General features: G+C 44.1%; 1 protein-coding gene across 1 annotated transcript; it reads right to left on the reverse strand.

Annotated features, from left to right (window-relative positions):
• Nucleotides 1-10928: 10928 nt before the first annotated feature.
• sox11a (SRY-box transcription factor 11a) lies at nucleotides 10929-13934 on the reverse strand. Its single transcript, XM_084676819.1, has one exon. It carries the CDS (start codon nucleotides 13782-13784, stop codon nucleotides 12705-12707), a length of 1080 nt encoding a protein of 359 aa, XP_084532945.1. The 5' UTR covers nucleotides 13785-13934; the 3' UTR covers nucleotides 10929-12704.
• Nucleotides 13935-15658: the final 1724 nt, after the last annotated feature.

A 15658-nucleotide genomic window follows, 5' to 3' on the forward strand; every position in this document is an offset into this window, starting at 1 on the left:
CAGCAACAGTTACCATCGGGATTATCTAAGAGGGCGGCTTTTCTCTGGCTGGAAAACAATAAGAGGAGAGGAATATCGGCATGAAGTCGTGACGAAGTCTATTGAATTCACGGAATGGGCCTTTTTTTTTTAAGTGCGATAAACACACGCTTGAAGCCTTCAGTCACACCGCAAACGAGATCAAATGCATCCTGTGAGCCAGCCTGCTGATGACACCAAGCATCCATTATATTAAAGGAAAACAACACTTCTACCAACGTCATCTCTGTTCCATATGCATGAGCAATATAATACTGCTGAAAATGTACTTTTCTTCTCATTTCCCTGCAATATTCCTCCTGAAAGGGCAAACACACACTGTTCCCTCCTGTACAAACGAGCAATCAGAGTCGCAGCAGCACACCTGGCTGTCTCAGCGCTCCAGTGCCGCTCCTGTGAAAGGCCAGCGGGCCGTCTGGAGAATAGGCTCGCCTGTAATTGAGATCCAGGAAGATTATCCTCATTTGATTGTCTAATGAGGGCCTGAATGGGATTCCTACAGTAATAAGAGCCCCATTTGACCAGACTCTGCAGGGGAATTATGTATCTCCCTCCCTCTGCATCCCGTCACAGGCATGGTTAGTCGCTAGTCTTTCCACTGAGGACGTGACCACATATGTCCACTTCCACCAGCAGCAAGTCAACTCATCCTCCCACACGACATATGGGAAGCAGTCTGTGGTTATATCAGGCATGTAGATTTTCATTTGTGATGTCTTCATCGGGGCTTGAATCTACCTTTCCATAGTACTGCCATGTGCACTCCACATTTTCAGTAATTTATTTGTTTATTTATTTATTGATAGACGACCAGTCGTTGCTTTGTGGGGGAAAAAAGTAGAAATACATTTCCCCATCGCGTCCAGATTGTAGCGTGGCTAAATCTGATTGATGTAATACGGCAGTGACAATTTGTGACCTGTCAGATTATAATTCCCATCCTCCATTGCTTCATCCATTTTGATGGGGGCCATTTACGTAAGATATATTCTCTGAGATACAGGAAACATGAGCTTGACCTTATGCAACAGTATAAAACATTATTCTCTCTCTACACACTCAAACACGCAGACACACACATACATGCACACAGAACTCAAATGGACTTATCGATTAGGCCTGACCAGAATAAGGCAGTATGGAATGACACACCACTTAGAGATCATTGCAGAGATATACACTAAATCAGAGAAAGGGGAATGTGCATTACTGGCTGTGGATAAGAGTTTGCAAGGGGTGAGTACTCATGCATTCATTCAGTGTTTAATCAATGGATTAAACCGTCCATCAATTCCCATATTGATGTTCCATATGACAGCTGCTTATCCACGCTGGGCAGGGAGATACACATTGGCCCTTCAATCATGTTGTGTCATGTCTGCTGAGATGAGAGGAGGAGAAAAGAGAAGAAAAGAGGAGTGGAGAGAGGAGAAGAGAGGAGGGGAGAGGACGGGAGGGGAATTGTAAAAGTAGGACAGTGTAATTCACTGACCACAGCACATGCAATGCCATGGCTACTATAGAGGTGAATACATCATGGAAGACTTGACTGGTCCATTCACATGGGATGGCACCTAATCGATATAAATGCTCTCTACTGATCTGTGTCTTCAGGCCAGTAGCAATCATCAACACCATAACCTTCATCATCATCATCATCATCCTCATTGCCATCGTCACCATCATGACCATCATCATCCTACAGTTTCTGCAGACGGTGTGCTACTTCATGCTGCATTGCATGACACTCGGCCATACTAACATCATGTTTAGTCACATATCGACTGCACTGCAGAGGCGATCAATCTGCGGTCAGGAAAGGCAAGACTAAAGAGAGTCCATCCTCACATCATCTTCATGTCTGGCTCTCAACGCCTTCTGTCTCAGACAGCTACATGATAAACACTTAATGAACAAGTCGTCTGCTCACCTCAGTTGTCTTGTTCGAGAGCGTGGGGGAGAAACGCAAGTCAATAAATGAAAACGGCGTGCTTGCACATCAAAAAATAATTCTCTCTACTGAAACAATGCAGTACTTGGACCTTACCTGACTAAACGCACATGGCATGGTGAGCAACTTCCACCAGCTGTGTTGTCACGTTGTCTGTTCCTAGCTCTAAAGTGTGTGTATGCAGCCATTTCATTGTCCCTTGGAGATTACCTCACCAACATGCTGGTGTGTAATGTAGTATATAATTAATTCATTCATCTCAATGAGGATCTCTCTCTCTCCCAGATATGACATAAACATAAATAATTGTCATCATGTTGCCAGTAGCTAAAAACTAAAAGCCATTTCATTAATCAGACATTCAAGGTGGGTGAGCTACAGGATTTTGATATATAATGCAGTTGTTTCACAGGAAATGGGAGATAATGATCCACAGCTGGCCAGGTAATTAAACACACTGTGCATGGTGCCTGTCAGAGAGCCCTATATGACTAGCCAGATGACAATGACAGGCTTCATGTACCTTCAGAAGGGACAACACACAATAATGTCAGCAAACAGTTTGTTTAGCATAAGAATGACAGTTAATGACCAAGTGCATTTACTTGCACCTGGAACTTTCTGAAATAGGGACTGTGTGTCATTTGAGCAGTTAGCTAAGAGTCATTCCCATTACCTTTAGAGTACACAGACTATGGTTCTTATAATAATAGTAATTGATAACCACATCCACCTCTCAGCTTGGTCAAATTTGGACAATTTCAAATAATCTGTTGACAACCATACTCAGCGTTACTAATCCCAGTTTCATCAAGTCCCCTTTAGCCAGGGGCTGGGATGAGAGTAGACAATGATAAATGTGTATGGGTCAGCATAAAGGTCCTTGATCTATAGAAGGCTATATATAGATCTGAAATACCATATACGGTCACTGGTGTTGGTGCTAACCTGTGTGTGTGTGAACGAGTGTGCAGAGGTGTGTGCATGGGGGTGTGCTTGTGTGACTGTGCGAGTGTGTGTTTGTGCATTTGTATGTGTACACTTGTGACTGTTTAGATCAATGGTCATCCCCCAATAGAAAATGCCCTCATAAATCATTGTTTGTTGATAAGCTGTCAGGAGGCGTATCCTAATTATACCAGCTTCTCAGCTTCCCTGGTTGAATAAAGACTGAGACCGCACAAGCACCTACAATTACATGGTGTTAGGTGTGTGTGTGTATGTGTGTGTGTGTGTGTGTGTGGGAGGGGGGGGGTGCTTGAGGGGTGATGAAGGCTAGATCAGTGGGTAGTGGGTGCAGGTGTGCGTGTGTGTGTGTGTGTGTGTGTGTGTGTGTGTGTGTGTGTGTGTGTGTGGAGAGTGTGTTGGAGGTCTGGGACTGCGTACCATGGAGGCCTGGAGTGGGAAGTCTGGTATGAGATATCGCACATGCAATTCCAATGCTTCAGTGGTGGCTGTCACGACAGGGACAAGTCAGCGCTCTGCTTCAGATTTGTCAGAGCCCAGTGTATTTGTTACTGGGATCATTAGATCACTTTGATCTATAGTAGTCGGACTGGTGCTCCAGCTTCAACCTGAACACACCATCCGGCCATGTCGTCATCGCTATCACTCCTACAGACAGCCAGTCTAAACAATACAAGTTCAGGCGCTGTGCTTTAACAGTACAAGTCCTATGTGGATAATCCCTGGGATTCAGCGTGCAGTTTGACCCATTGTGGCATTCTTCCCACTGCATACCTCTGGATATTACCTTACACACCATGAGCAAAGGGTAAGCAGAAGAGAAGAAGAATCCATCAGGTTTCTGAGAGGTGGACTCAGCCAAAGGGCAAGGCAGCTAGTTGCTGGGTAAAAAACCCAGTGGTTAAGTGCTCAAGGTCTCGTATTGGCTTTCAGTGTCATTAACTTTTCAGCAGTAAGCAGGTTTCTGTCGCCACTGACCAGATTGCTTTAAATGCATGGCAATTACACGGTTGAGGTTGGTGCTTAAAAGATGAGGAAAGTATAGTTTCTGTAGTAAGACCCTTTGTAATGGGATTATTAGTGAGTCTCACTGTAAAAGGAGCTCTATCTCTCTCTCAATCCCTCTCAATCTCCCCTCTTTCTTTCTTTCTTTCCTCTTTCTATCCCCCTCTTTTTCTCTCCCTCTTTCTCTTTCTCTTTCTTTTTCTCTTTCTCTCTCTCTCTCTCTCTCTCTCTCTCTCTCTCTCTCTCTCTCTCTCTCTCTCTCTCTCTCTCTCTCTCTCTCTCTCCATCCTTGTCACCTTCTTTCTTCCTCTCTCTTTCCACAGGATTACTTCCCAGTGATATACAGTACCTTTGCCATTCACCCAATGCTAATTACTGGATTACCCCTCCTAATTAAGGAATCAGAAAGAGTACTTTAATAATTCATAGAATCACAGTGGTACCATTTATTTTATGACATGCTCTCTCTCTCTCTTTCTCTCTCTCTCTCTCTCTCTCTCTCTCTCTCTCTCTCTCTCTCTCTCTCTCTCTCTCTGTGTGTCTCTCTCTGTGTCTGTCTCTCTCTCTCCAGCCCTCCTTCGATCTTTTTCTTCAGAGGTAGCGTGTCCTGAAGTGACTAGCGTAACACTCTCTCGTTATTCATTTTCACAGTTAAAAACGTGTTAGCTGGAGGCTTTAACACAGCTTTAGTATGTTTAAGTCGTGCTGAGCCTATCAGAGAAGCCATGCAAGTCCTTTCCCTTTGATATATATTTGCAGAATAATGTGCAGGTTTGAAAATCAATGAGCGGCCCCTTTTGATCACAGCCACATCCTCTCGTCTGGGCGTTGGTTAAAAATAGCCGGTGTGCGTCCTGTCACCTAGTCTACACGCTGATGCACATCAGTGAAGGTTCTGTCAGATGAACTTCCTCTAGGAAAAGCAACCCACACAGACACAAGCACACACACACACTTGGCATCCCCTAACAACACAAGATACACAGTCTAAAATATAAAGAGACATATTGTTATTCCTCCGGTATTTGACTGCCAAAGAGCATTGAAAAGCACAAAATGGGTCATCCAAAACCCTGTAACAGCAATCGTGTGTGTTTGGCTCCTGCAGTAAGAGCCAGGGCATTGTGGGAGCCTGTGGGGATTCATAATGACCCAACCACAGCCGTTCTTGGTTGGTAGCAGGCTCGCTGAGGTGTTCAACCAAATGAACAAGTCAAAGGAGCCATGAGGGGTATATGTCCCAACTCCTCAGACCCGTAACAGCTAGTGCTCCCCGCTGGCCCCAGACAATCTACAGCTACCCAGAAGCACCTGCCGCGGCCCTCTGCACTCGGCTGCATTTGTGCCGGTGCTCCGCCGACTCTCTCTGTGGAACGACGTCTGCCTCTGTCAGAACGACCAGTCAGACTGTTACTCCGGCGCAGTCTGCAAGACTCACGCAGAGACGGGAACTCCAGGGAGCCAATAAAATCATCTTGCAAATCTTGTTAAGAGGAGCCGGGCGCTCCCGACTGTGTTGTGAACTCTCGAACATACCGTCAGATTTGCTTGTTTATTTTTCTGGGGATCTTAAAGGTGTAGCTCGTGGCTTGTTGGCTATGTATATTTTATGAATATTACGTTTCTCCATAATGGATATAGATTTGCCATACCGAGTATGAATTGTTCATTGGCACATGAATAATTCAGGGTTCCATCTTTCTTAAAAATGAAATGCCCTCCAAAATGCAGTGCTGGGGAGGTGCCTGGAGGGAAGGCGTGAGGACGACCAAGACACAAGGGAAATGTGGTTGACTTACCTCTCATATCTTGGCCCAGCCTGGTGTTTTTTTCCCTTTCTTCAAAAACCATCTGAAGTTATCTTTGCATCACTGGCCGCACATAGGCCTGTTCCGTCTACATGCTGTTACGGACTTTTTGGCAGCCATTCTTGCCGTGTTGCGCTGTTGTGTCCGAGATTCCGGCAAGATGCTGCTACTGCATCTGTGTTGCTTCTTAGCTAATGAGCGAGGCAGATGGGGAGAGCTTGTTGTCACTTGTTGGATTTTTCTTTTTTTTCATTTGATACAAAAGGGTTACATTGACATTGTTGGAACCGTAGGGTCTTTGTGTGGTCATGTCTTTAAAAGGCATATTCTTAAACTAACATTAGATAATTATTGAATTGCTTTCAAATGTCTAATGAAAACAGTTATCAGCTCATTTGGAATTTGTTCAGGCTAACAGCTGTGATGCAACGTCTCTGGTTGTACGAATCCGCTCTCATATCACAAACATAAAGAGTTGATGGAGAAAAGACGCATCTGAACACAGCCTGACATCACCTCTCAATTATACAATAATTTCAACAAAACAAGAGAAATAAATAAAGAAACAACCATATCTGTTTTTAGCTTCCGCCTACATATTCAGCATCGAGATGGGGACATGTTATGTTTTGGGAGACATAGGGGGTGAGAGCCTATCAGAAACACTGTAGTATTAGCATAGCCTTCATTAAAAGCAGCCCGGGCCCTGTGGTAAGAGAACCATGCTTCCTGTAAAGATCCTCGGGGGGTTTGGTGTACTAATTATTTACTGAAGCAGCAGAGACTTTCAAATGAGACCCCGTGCTGCTGCTAGCTGTGAGGGGGGCGCCCTAATGCCGTAACCTGGGTAACATGATGAACTGAAGGGAGTGCAGGAGAAAGAGAAATATGGAGAGAGAGGGGGGAGAGGGCATCGGAGAGGGAGAGAGCGAGGGGAGGGTGAGAAGGTGGGAGAGAGAGAGGGAGAGGTCAGGAGAGAGAGGGGGAACAGGGAAGGAGAGAGAGATGAAGAGGGCAGGAAAGAGAGATGAAGAGGGAGAAGGCAGGAGAAAGAGGGGGGATAGGGAAGGAAAGAGAGAGAGAGATGAAGAGGGCAGGAGAGAGAGGTTGCATGCTGAGGCCGGAGTTGGCGGGGGGGTGGGAGGGGGGGCGGTGGGGGCACAGCAGCAGCAGTCTGGTATTAGGTTACATATGAATGTGAATGAATGGCCAACTGGTTGTCCCTGGATTTGGGCTACGGGGCTTCCCCCCCTAAGCTGTTGTTTCAGACAGGCCTTGCCTAATCCTGAGTGAGAGGGCAGTGGGAGGCCCTGATTGTTTGTGTCCGTTATCACTAACTAGAAAGAAGGAGGGTGTGTGTGTGTGTGTGTGTGTGCACGCGCGTGTGTCTGTGTGTATGTTTGTGTGTGTGTGTGTGGGGGGCACACGGTTTTATACACGTATACAGTTTGAATGCCTTGCAATGGGTGCTATGATCCCACCAGCATACCACACAATTAAGCCTCAGTACTGAGGTAAAATGTTGAGGCCATAAGTCTGGGTTATCATCTAGCTGAGCAAAATGTAGGTCTTCTCAACCTCCAAAGCTTCCACCCCCTAGCCCCAGCCCCAGCTCCACTCCCACCCCAAGCTCGTAGACCAGGGGGAGGGGTATGTGGTCTTAAACCCATGCATCTGGGATGAGAGCCAACCAGACTTTCCTCAGCAGATAAACACATACAATCGTGTATGCAGCTCTAATAAACTTCACCTACATTTGATTTTCGAGGACCACCATTATGCAATCTGTAGATTGCGGTCGCTGAAATTCATCTTGTTTTGTAGTTTTACAGCAACCTCTGAACATGTATCCAAAAGAAACACCTAAAGCAGTGAGCAACTGATAAAAATGGCACTCTATAAAGCTTTAATCTGGATTTAAATGTTTTTTTCTTTTTTTGTGCCTGCATATAGGAAAATTGAGATATTAGTCTAATATTGGGGATTTATGTCAGTTTAATGGAGATTAAGTATACACATGTGTGTTGGAAAGTGCATAAGGCTGTGGGCCTGGCTGTAATGCCATAAGATAAACAGCTAGCACAGTGCTACAATTAATCTCCAAACAAGGTTATATAAACCCCAAACTGACCACAATCAAGCCAAGCGACTTGTATAATTGCTTTCCAAACAAAGCTAGATTACATTTAGAGTTTGGAGGTTAATCTGTATGAATTTCACATTACTAACTCAAAACCTTTTTTGTACAAAGCTCTGTTTATTTGGGCTGTTTCAAGCCCAAGCTTTTTGAGTTTTCATCCAAAGCGCTGCAAAGTTCCACACAGCACATTCCAGGTGGGAGAGCGTGTGAAAGGCACGCGTAAGACTGTGATTTAACTGTGACCACTGCTGCAGACTTCCAATAAGGAAGAGCAGGTGGGCCTCAGAGAACCTCTGTCCCTATCAACAGATCATTCAAATGAGTGATGAATGACCTGGACAGATATGAGACTGACCCGTCTTGATGAGATTTCACCCATTGTCAGAGTGGATTGCTGGAGGTGTGATTGAACTGTTGTTTCTGTGTGCTGTGTGACAACAGTAGAGAGACTACAGGGCCACTCAGGATGGCCTTCTGCCTGTCCCCACTCTGCTCCCCAGGCTTCTAGAAAATCCTGTCTGTGAGGAAGGCCTGAAAAACAGACCACCTTGTGAATGGATAAGGCCCCCCCACATCCGTTAGGGCCTGGGTGGCATTCTTCGCTTCCGGCTACAAACATTCATCAGTGACTCAACTGCTACTTTATTTCCAGACCCGTCAAGTCAAATTTCAGTATAACCCAGGTTTTATATTAATATTGCACCTCTTCATGTGTCTTTGAGTGTGTGTGTTTGTGTGTGAGAGAGAGAGAGATAGAGAGATATATATAGAGAGAGAGAGACAGAGAGAGAGAGAGAGAGAGAGAGAGAGAGAGAGAGAGAGAGAGAGAGAGAGAGAGAGAGAGAGAGAGAGAGAGAGAGAGAGAGAGAGAGAGAGAGAGAGAGCGTGTGTGCGTGCGTGCTGCTGTAGTGCTAAAACACCATGAGGGAATTGAGCCCTTCGACTGCCCTCTCTCAAATGCGAAGGAGTGGTAAATATCAGCCGAGCAGATGGGCCTGATGCTTTGTGTGTGTGTGTGTGTGTGTATGTGTGTGTGTGGTATCAGTAGTGTGTTTGTGTGTGTGTGTGGTATCCGTAGTGTTGGTGTGTGTTTGTGTGTGTGTATCTATATGTGTGTACATGTGTGTGTGGGCCTGATGATCTCTCTCTGCCTTCCCTGCAGAGGGAGGGAGCAGCAAATGGATAAGCTATCAACAGCAGGAGTAGCCTGGGGCCAAGACAGGAGCAGAGGACACTGGGCTATCTGGCTGACTGACTGACTGGCTGACTGACTGGCTGACTGGTTGGCTGACTGACTGGCTTGCCGACTAATCATCAAGCTCTGCAGAACCCTGTTAATGACCATTTATTTGAATCATGTATGTTGGAGAAAGGAAAGATCTAAAACGTACCGGACAGTGGGCCCTGATGACCAGGGTTGAAGACCAGGGCTGTAACGGACTGGACTGCACACCACCACAAATGGAGAAGTGGGGATTGGACAATTACAGGATGGACATCCACAGACTGTGACGGAGACAAGCCAACTAGAGGTTTTGCTCTCAGGAGGAAGACAGCAGTGACATGTTTCTGATGTCTGACTCTCTTAGCATATTGCATATCAGAAGATGAGCCCCTTTAGCCATTCGTTTTCAGGTAGGGGTCTTTGTATAGGTGTCACGTACTGCACCAGGCCCTGACACTCTGGCTTGTATGAATGATTTAAACGCTCAAGGGTTTGGAAATTACTTTTCTTTGTCACCACAATCTCCCCCCCCCCCCCTCACATACACACACCCATCACTGGATTTCAAGGATGGTATCTCTTTCAATGTCTCCTGAGCATTCAAAATTTCCATTTATTTATTTAAAGAAAAGGAAATTTCAACGGGTCACTAATTTCATTTTGCCGTGTACTGGTGGCACTAACCCAGAGCAGATATTTCAGTGGAACACAAAATCAATGTTTAGATTCTACTGGGAATCGCCCCAGAATCCATTAGTAACTTTGACCAATAGGTCAGCTAAAGTAATAGCTGGATAAATGTTTTATTACAGATTTGCAAACGGACTTAATGGGAAGGCTAAAGCCTATGCAGTCATGCATGACCAATATTCATCATTAGATCCTATTGCTGTAATGAACACAAATCGGTCTGTGGCCAGGCCTCCAGAGTTCTGATGTGTAGTGTGTCAGGTGTGATTGTGTGTGTGTGTGTGTGTGTGTGTGGGGGGGGGGGGGGCAAGAAGCCTGACCCTCATCAAGACAATGGCAGTATCTACAATTAGGAACAGGGTTAGATAGCTTACAGCACGGCCCTTCTCATCCAAGGTGAGGAAAGTACAACATCTTTGTGATAGCACACATATCACATAACTAAAGGCAAGCAGTTAAAGTATTGTGTTATTATGACACATGTAATTAATTAATCCACAATTTATTATTGACAATACCTCCAATGTTTTGTTTTTTTGTATGTGAATTAGAGCATTAAGTATTACAACTGTTTTGTGATCTCAGTAAAATTACTTTTGTATCCTTTCTCAAATACGATATTTACCTCCAAATGTCTTAGGGGCTGTATCAAAGCAAACCCACATTCATGCAGTTTTAGTTTTTAACTAAAATGAATAACAGTGACCCAAAATAACAGTTCTTTTAGGAGTAACAATCAGTGAGTATGAATAGAATGTTCTGGCATTCTATTCATTCTTGGTGCTCCATGGTTCCTTTCTACTAGCATTCAAAAGGATATTTTGTGTTTCAGCTTAAAGGGAGAGATTGAGACCGACACAGGAATGAGCTCACTGGCCAGGCAGGGGGGCTCTCACACAGAGAGGGAAGGCTCTCGCTTCCGACGCCGTTGCTAAGAGGCCACTGTCTCACCAATCACGGCGCTCAGAGTGTTTGGCGCGCGCAATTCAATTTCTTAAAGGCACGGAGCCCCTTTTTCAGTGATCAAGATGAGAAAAACAGACCATCTGTGAATGATTTGAACAGGAACACATTTCAACACCAACGTTTTACAAGTATTTCTTTTTTGTTTTTATTAAATGTGAATTCACACATGTCAGTTAGAGTCCATCATTTCAGTTGAGTCTCAACAATATTCTCATGTAGCCTACATACAAAATAGGCATAAATCTGTCACATCATCCTTTTATCCTTTTCAAACCCAACTTACATCTGTGTACATACATTATATTCACAAACTGAAAGGACAGTTGATGGTGGTATGTACTTGTTTATTAAAAGATGAGTCAAAGAGAGATTCACACTTGGAATGTGAAGTAACTACTGCCTAGAACTCCAACAATATGTCTTGGCATATAATTAGGTCATATTCCAAACCTTGTAACCAAACAGACTTCATATGTAAGACCCACATAAAAATAAACAATATCTGTTTTAAGTGCAAGAAATAAAAATACAGGTTTATGGTAAATGTCTTAAGAAAAGAAGGCAGTCTTCAGTTGAAAATAAGTTTCATTTCATGAAACAGGACTATGGAATGTTTTTTGCTTGTTTGACCTATGCCAGACCACCCACATAGTAACATACCTATTTCAGCACTTCTTTCTCTTTACATTTTGGGTCAGATTCACTTTGTTTTGGTTACATGCCTAATATCCAATCAGGTGAGTCTAATAACATTCAAATCGGGACATTTTGTTTGTTTTTTTACCTATGCATCACACCACACGGCCGTATTTTGTCATTTAGTATCAGTTCCAGCTGATTGGGTTTTTCCCTGTCAGGGCAGGTTTCAGCATTATGACAGGTAAGCATGTTGACAGTGCACATGTCTGTTTTTCCATCACTTGCTACAAAAATGCAGATGGTCTGTATTTAAGAGTATATTGCACAAAAAATGAGGGGGGAAAAACAGTATGTGCCATAAAAAATACCAAAATCCAGTTTCACACCTGCGATTTGGGACCCATCCACATATCACGAGTATGATATACATAAACTCCTAGCTTTACTATATTACAGTACATATACAATCTTGAAACTAGTTTCAGCACTGAGGTATGTGTTCCCCATGATGCCATTGTATCGTCTACAAATACTCAACAAATCTGCTCTACAACTGTACAAAAACCTAGCTTAAAATCACAAGGCATTTTGATGCAAGTTTTAATTTAACTTAATCCTTAAAACCAGGACTCCCTTGCATGCTAAAACAAATGATAAAGGGAAGAAGTGCCTGAAACTCACTGAAAGCACAGTAAGAACATTCCCTTTTTACTGTACAAAAATATGCCTGAAAATATCTTACTTTCTTTTAAAAAGATGAGGTCTGTTATGTATCAAAATGTTTCCCCACACCTGTATTCTGAAGAGGTTTAGGCTGCTTAATTTTTAAATCAGGAGGTAAACGGAATCAGTTACAAAAAACAAACGTTTGCGGCATATAGAAATTACATAAAACCGTTGTAAAGTAACATCCTGAACATTGTCAGTTCACAGATTTGCTTTGAGTCAGTCCACAGTCCTACTTTTTCACTTCCCTGCAGTTTTAAGAGGATAAGATGCATAGAAGTTCACAGATTTTTCCCTTTGTGGTCCGTTTTAGCTGAACAGTAATTGTAGACCTACAGAAAAATCCATAAAACCCTGTCATGCTGCCAGAAAAACGTCTGCAGACTTTTTTGCTACAGTACCAGCTTCATAAGCATCTAATTCCTCAAACCTCACCTCGCCTCCTCCCCCAGACCCCAACAAACCACAGAGGAGGCAGGGCTAGGAACAACTTGAACGGGACGTATAATTTAATTTCTTCTTCTCTGTTATTACTCGGATCTTTTCAATTTAGTAAGTGAACACCAAGTCAGAAAAGTTCGCCTCCAACCAGTCCCCTGCTATCATTTCACTGAGCTCTGGTGTGCAATAGTCTGGAAATTCGAAGTGAGAGCCCAGACTGCCCTCGCTAAAAGAGTCCAAGTCCTTATCCACAAGAGAGAGGGAGAGATTTCCTGAATTCGGGTTGCCCAGCTCTGAGCCTTGAGAGTTAGGGGCGAAATTTAAACTGAAGTCAAAAAGCAAGTCATCCGCGTCCTCGCTGGAACTGGAAGATGTGGAAACAGACCGCGATGATGCTGGTGAAACTGAAGCAGGGTACATTGTGCTCTGCTTTGTAATGTTCTTGAAATTGTAAAACAGTCTGTTCGGTGCCGCATTCCGTCCTACCTCTTCATACATGCTCGTCCCCTCGGACTCAGCAGAGGAGCTCAAAGTTGGGCTTGCGGGAACTTTTGCTACATTATATGGCCTCATCTGCTCCTCGTCCTCTCGTTTAATCCGCATACGAAAGTCCTCCTCGTAGTCATCGTCGTCCTCATCATCACTTGGTTCACTTTTGACAGTCTTTGTAACTTTTAAGTTTGGGAATACACAGTCATCTCCATAACCATGGGATGATTTAGAACCGGTCTTAGTCTTTATTTTCGCGCATTTCTTGCCAGGAGTTTTCGCCATTTTTCCGCATTTCTCCGGAGATGGTGCTGATGATTTTGAACCGTCAAGCTTTGGTTTTTTCTTGGGTCTGTACTTATAATCGGGGTAGTCAGCCATGTGTTTTAGCCGGAGCCTTTCGGCTTCTCTGATGAAGGGAATCTTTTCACTGTCCTTCAGCATCTTCCACCGCTTTCCCAGCCGTTTGGAAATTTCTGCATTATGCATGTCCGGAGACTGCTCCATGATCTTTCTCCTCTCAATTTTCGACCAAACCATAAAAGCGTTCATTGGTCTTTTGATATGACCAGTTGCTGTCTTGCACCAGTCGGGGTTGATCGGTACCGGGCTGCACGCCATAAATTCACTCTCCTCCGAGTCGGTAGCATCCCTGGACATGCTACCCTCCGTCTCGCTGTTGTCTGTGTGCTGCACCATGGTCCCGTTACAAAGTTATCTTCCCCCGGACGCTGCAGTGTTTCTCACAGCTCCACTGCCAAATCACTCGTTTCTGTTCACCAGTGTGTCCTCGTTCTCTTATGTCTCCAAGCTCTGCACTCTTTTCCAGAGTTACAAACTGCCTTCTTAACTAGTTATTAGCTTTTTCATGTCGATTACGTCATTGATATCTATCCAATCACGTCTGTTCCACTCCGCCCTTACAGACTCCATACAGTCCCTTAACCCTTTATTCCGCCCTCCGCAGCTTTTCATTGGAGGTGGGATTTGTAGGTGGGTCTTGGTGCGGAGTGTCTGGACTCATGCTGAGCGAGACTGGCATATTAAATACACACTCTGAGCACAGAGCTACGAATATGAACATGCAACTAACCTAAAACCACAAAGACCAAAACCCTCATACTTAAATGGCAGTCAGCCCCCTGAATTTGTAGAGATTTTAGACCCTAGCAGTCAGGACTAGGTTAACGAAGAGCTATGGTCGGGTATTTGACTACGACTGGTAAAAAAAAAGAAAAGAAAAAAAACTAAAAAACAACAACAAAAAATTGTCCATCGCGGTTGTTGTCTTTCTTTCTTTTTGTTGTTTTTCTAAATTAGATACTGAAGCTGAAGGTGGCGCTTGGACACTGTTGCAGCGCACCGTTTGGCCACATAGTGTCTAGATAAAAACGGACTTCGAAATCAGCATCCACACTGATATTCCACAGTTCTCATAGCCAAGAACAGCGTCACACTTTTATTAGAAGGTGCTAATTGTTTCCTGTTTTCATGGCTTAAAACACGCGAATTAAATATTCTCATCAGCCTGCTTGCCATTTTTAATGGCCATTGTGTCTTATTTACGCCTTTTTTTTGTAATACATTTATATATATTGAATATTTATCAGTTTTTTTTTTCTTAACCAGCGGAATATAAATATTACAAAAACTGTAGTGTGAATACAATACAAATACCAAATTCCTCCTCTGATAAACAATTTCAGCTGAAACTCCACACACCATCACACTGTCAGACATGCAGACAGATAAACAGCAACATTGGATGTGCATCCCTGAGCCCCATGCTGGAGCCCTGCTGAGTTTGCTGTGTCAAGAGGGAGCAGCAGCAGGAGAGAGAAGTATTGGAGTCTGGCTGCCTGCTGGTCCGCTGCAGGCTGCTCTCTTCTTCATGGGCTCTGGGTGGCAGCCAGCAGGACTAGGCGAGTCTGACCGATAAGACTTCCTGCTTTTTTCCTCGTCCCCTAGAGGGCAATCACTTACCCTTTTGAATCCCTCCCCCCACCTAGCCGGTGAGCTGTTTTCCCCAGTCGGGTCTTATGAAGTGTCTCCACTGATACAGAAAGAGAGAGAGAGAGAGAGAGAGAGAGAGAGAGAGAGAGAGAGAGAGAGAGAGAGAGGAAAATGGGACAGAGAGAAGGAGGAGAGAGTAAGCGTGTGCGTGTGTGTGAGCGAGACGAGGATATGCATGGAAAGAGGGAGAGAGAGAGTCTCCTCGCTATTCCCAGCCAGGGAGCAGACAGTCAGGCAGGCTCTGAGACAGATACTGCTGAAATGCTTTATCATGACCACCCTGTGCTGATTAAGCCTTATCAGATATATGTGGACGGCTTCACAGTCTCAGGAGGGTTTTTTCACACATACACACACATGATTTAGACCTGCATCTTCATGAGGGATTCTTCTGACTAGTTGTTATACAATTCTGGAAAGAATCATGATTTCCAAAAATATTTGAACAGATGTATTTAGGCTGCAGCTTGATTGATGCCATTCATATATACAACCATGAAGCTTACATTCCACACAAACAGTTGCCTTTCCTATTGTGAATACCACCAGGTTGAGTGTAT

Source organism: Hypomesus nipponensis, chromosome 3, assembly GCF_054491055.1.
Source record: "Hypomesus nipponensis isolate SF chromosome 3, ASM5449105v1, whole genome shotgun sequence".
Taxonomy (NCBI): Eukaryota; Metazoa; Chordata; class Actinopteri; order Osmeriformes; family Osmeridae; genus Hypomesus; species Hypomesus nipponensis.

Bases quoted from the DNA above. Each gene is read 5' to 3' on its own strand.
- sox11a (XM_084676819.1), bottom strand. From the start codon at position 13,784: ATGGTGCAGCACACAGACAACAGCGAGACGGAGGGTAGCATGTCCAGG.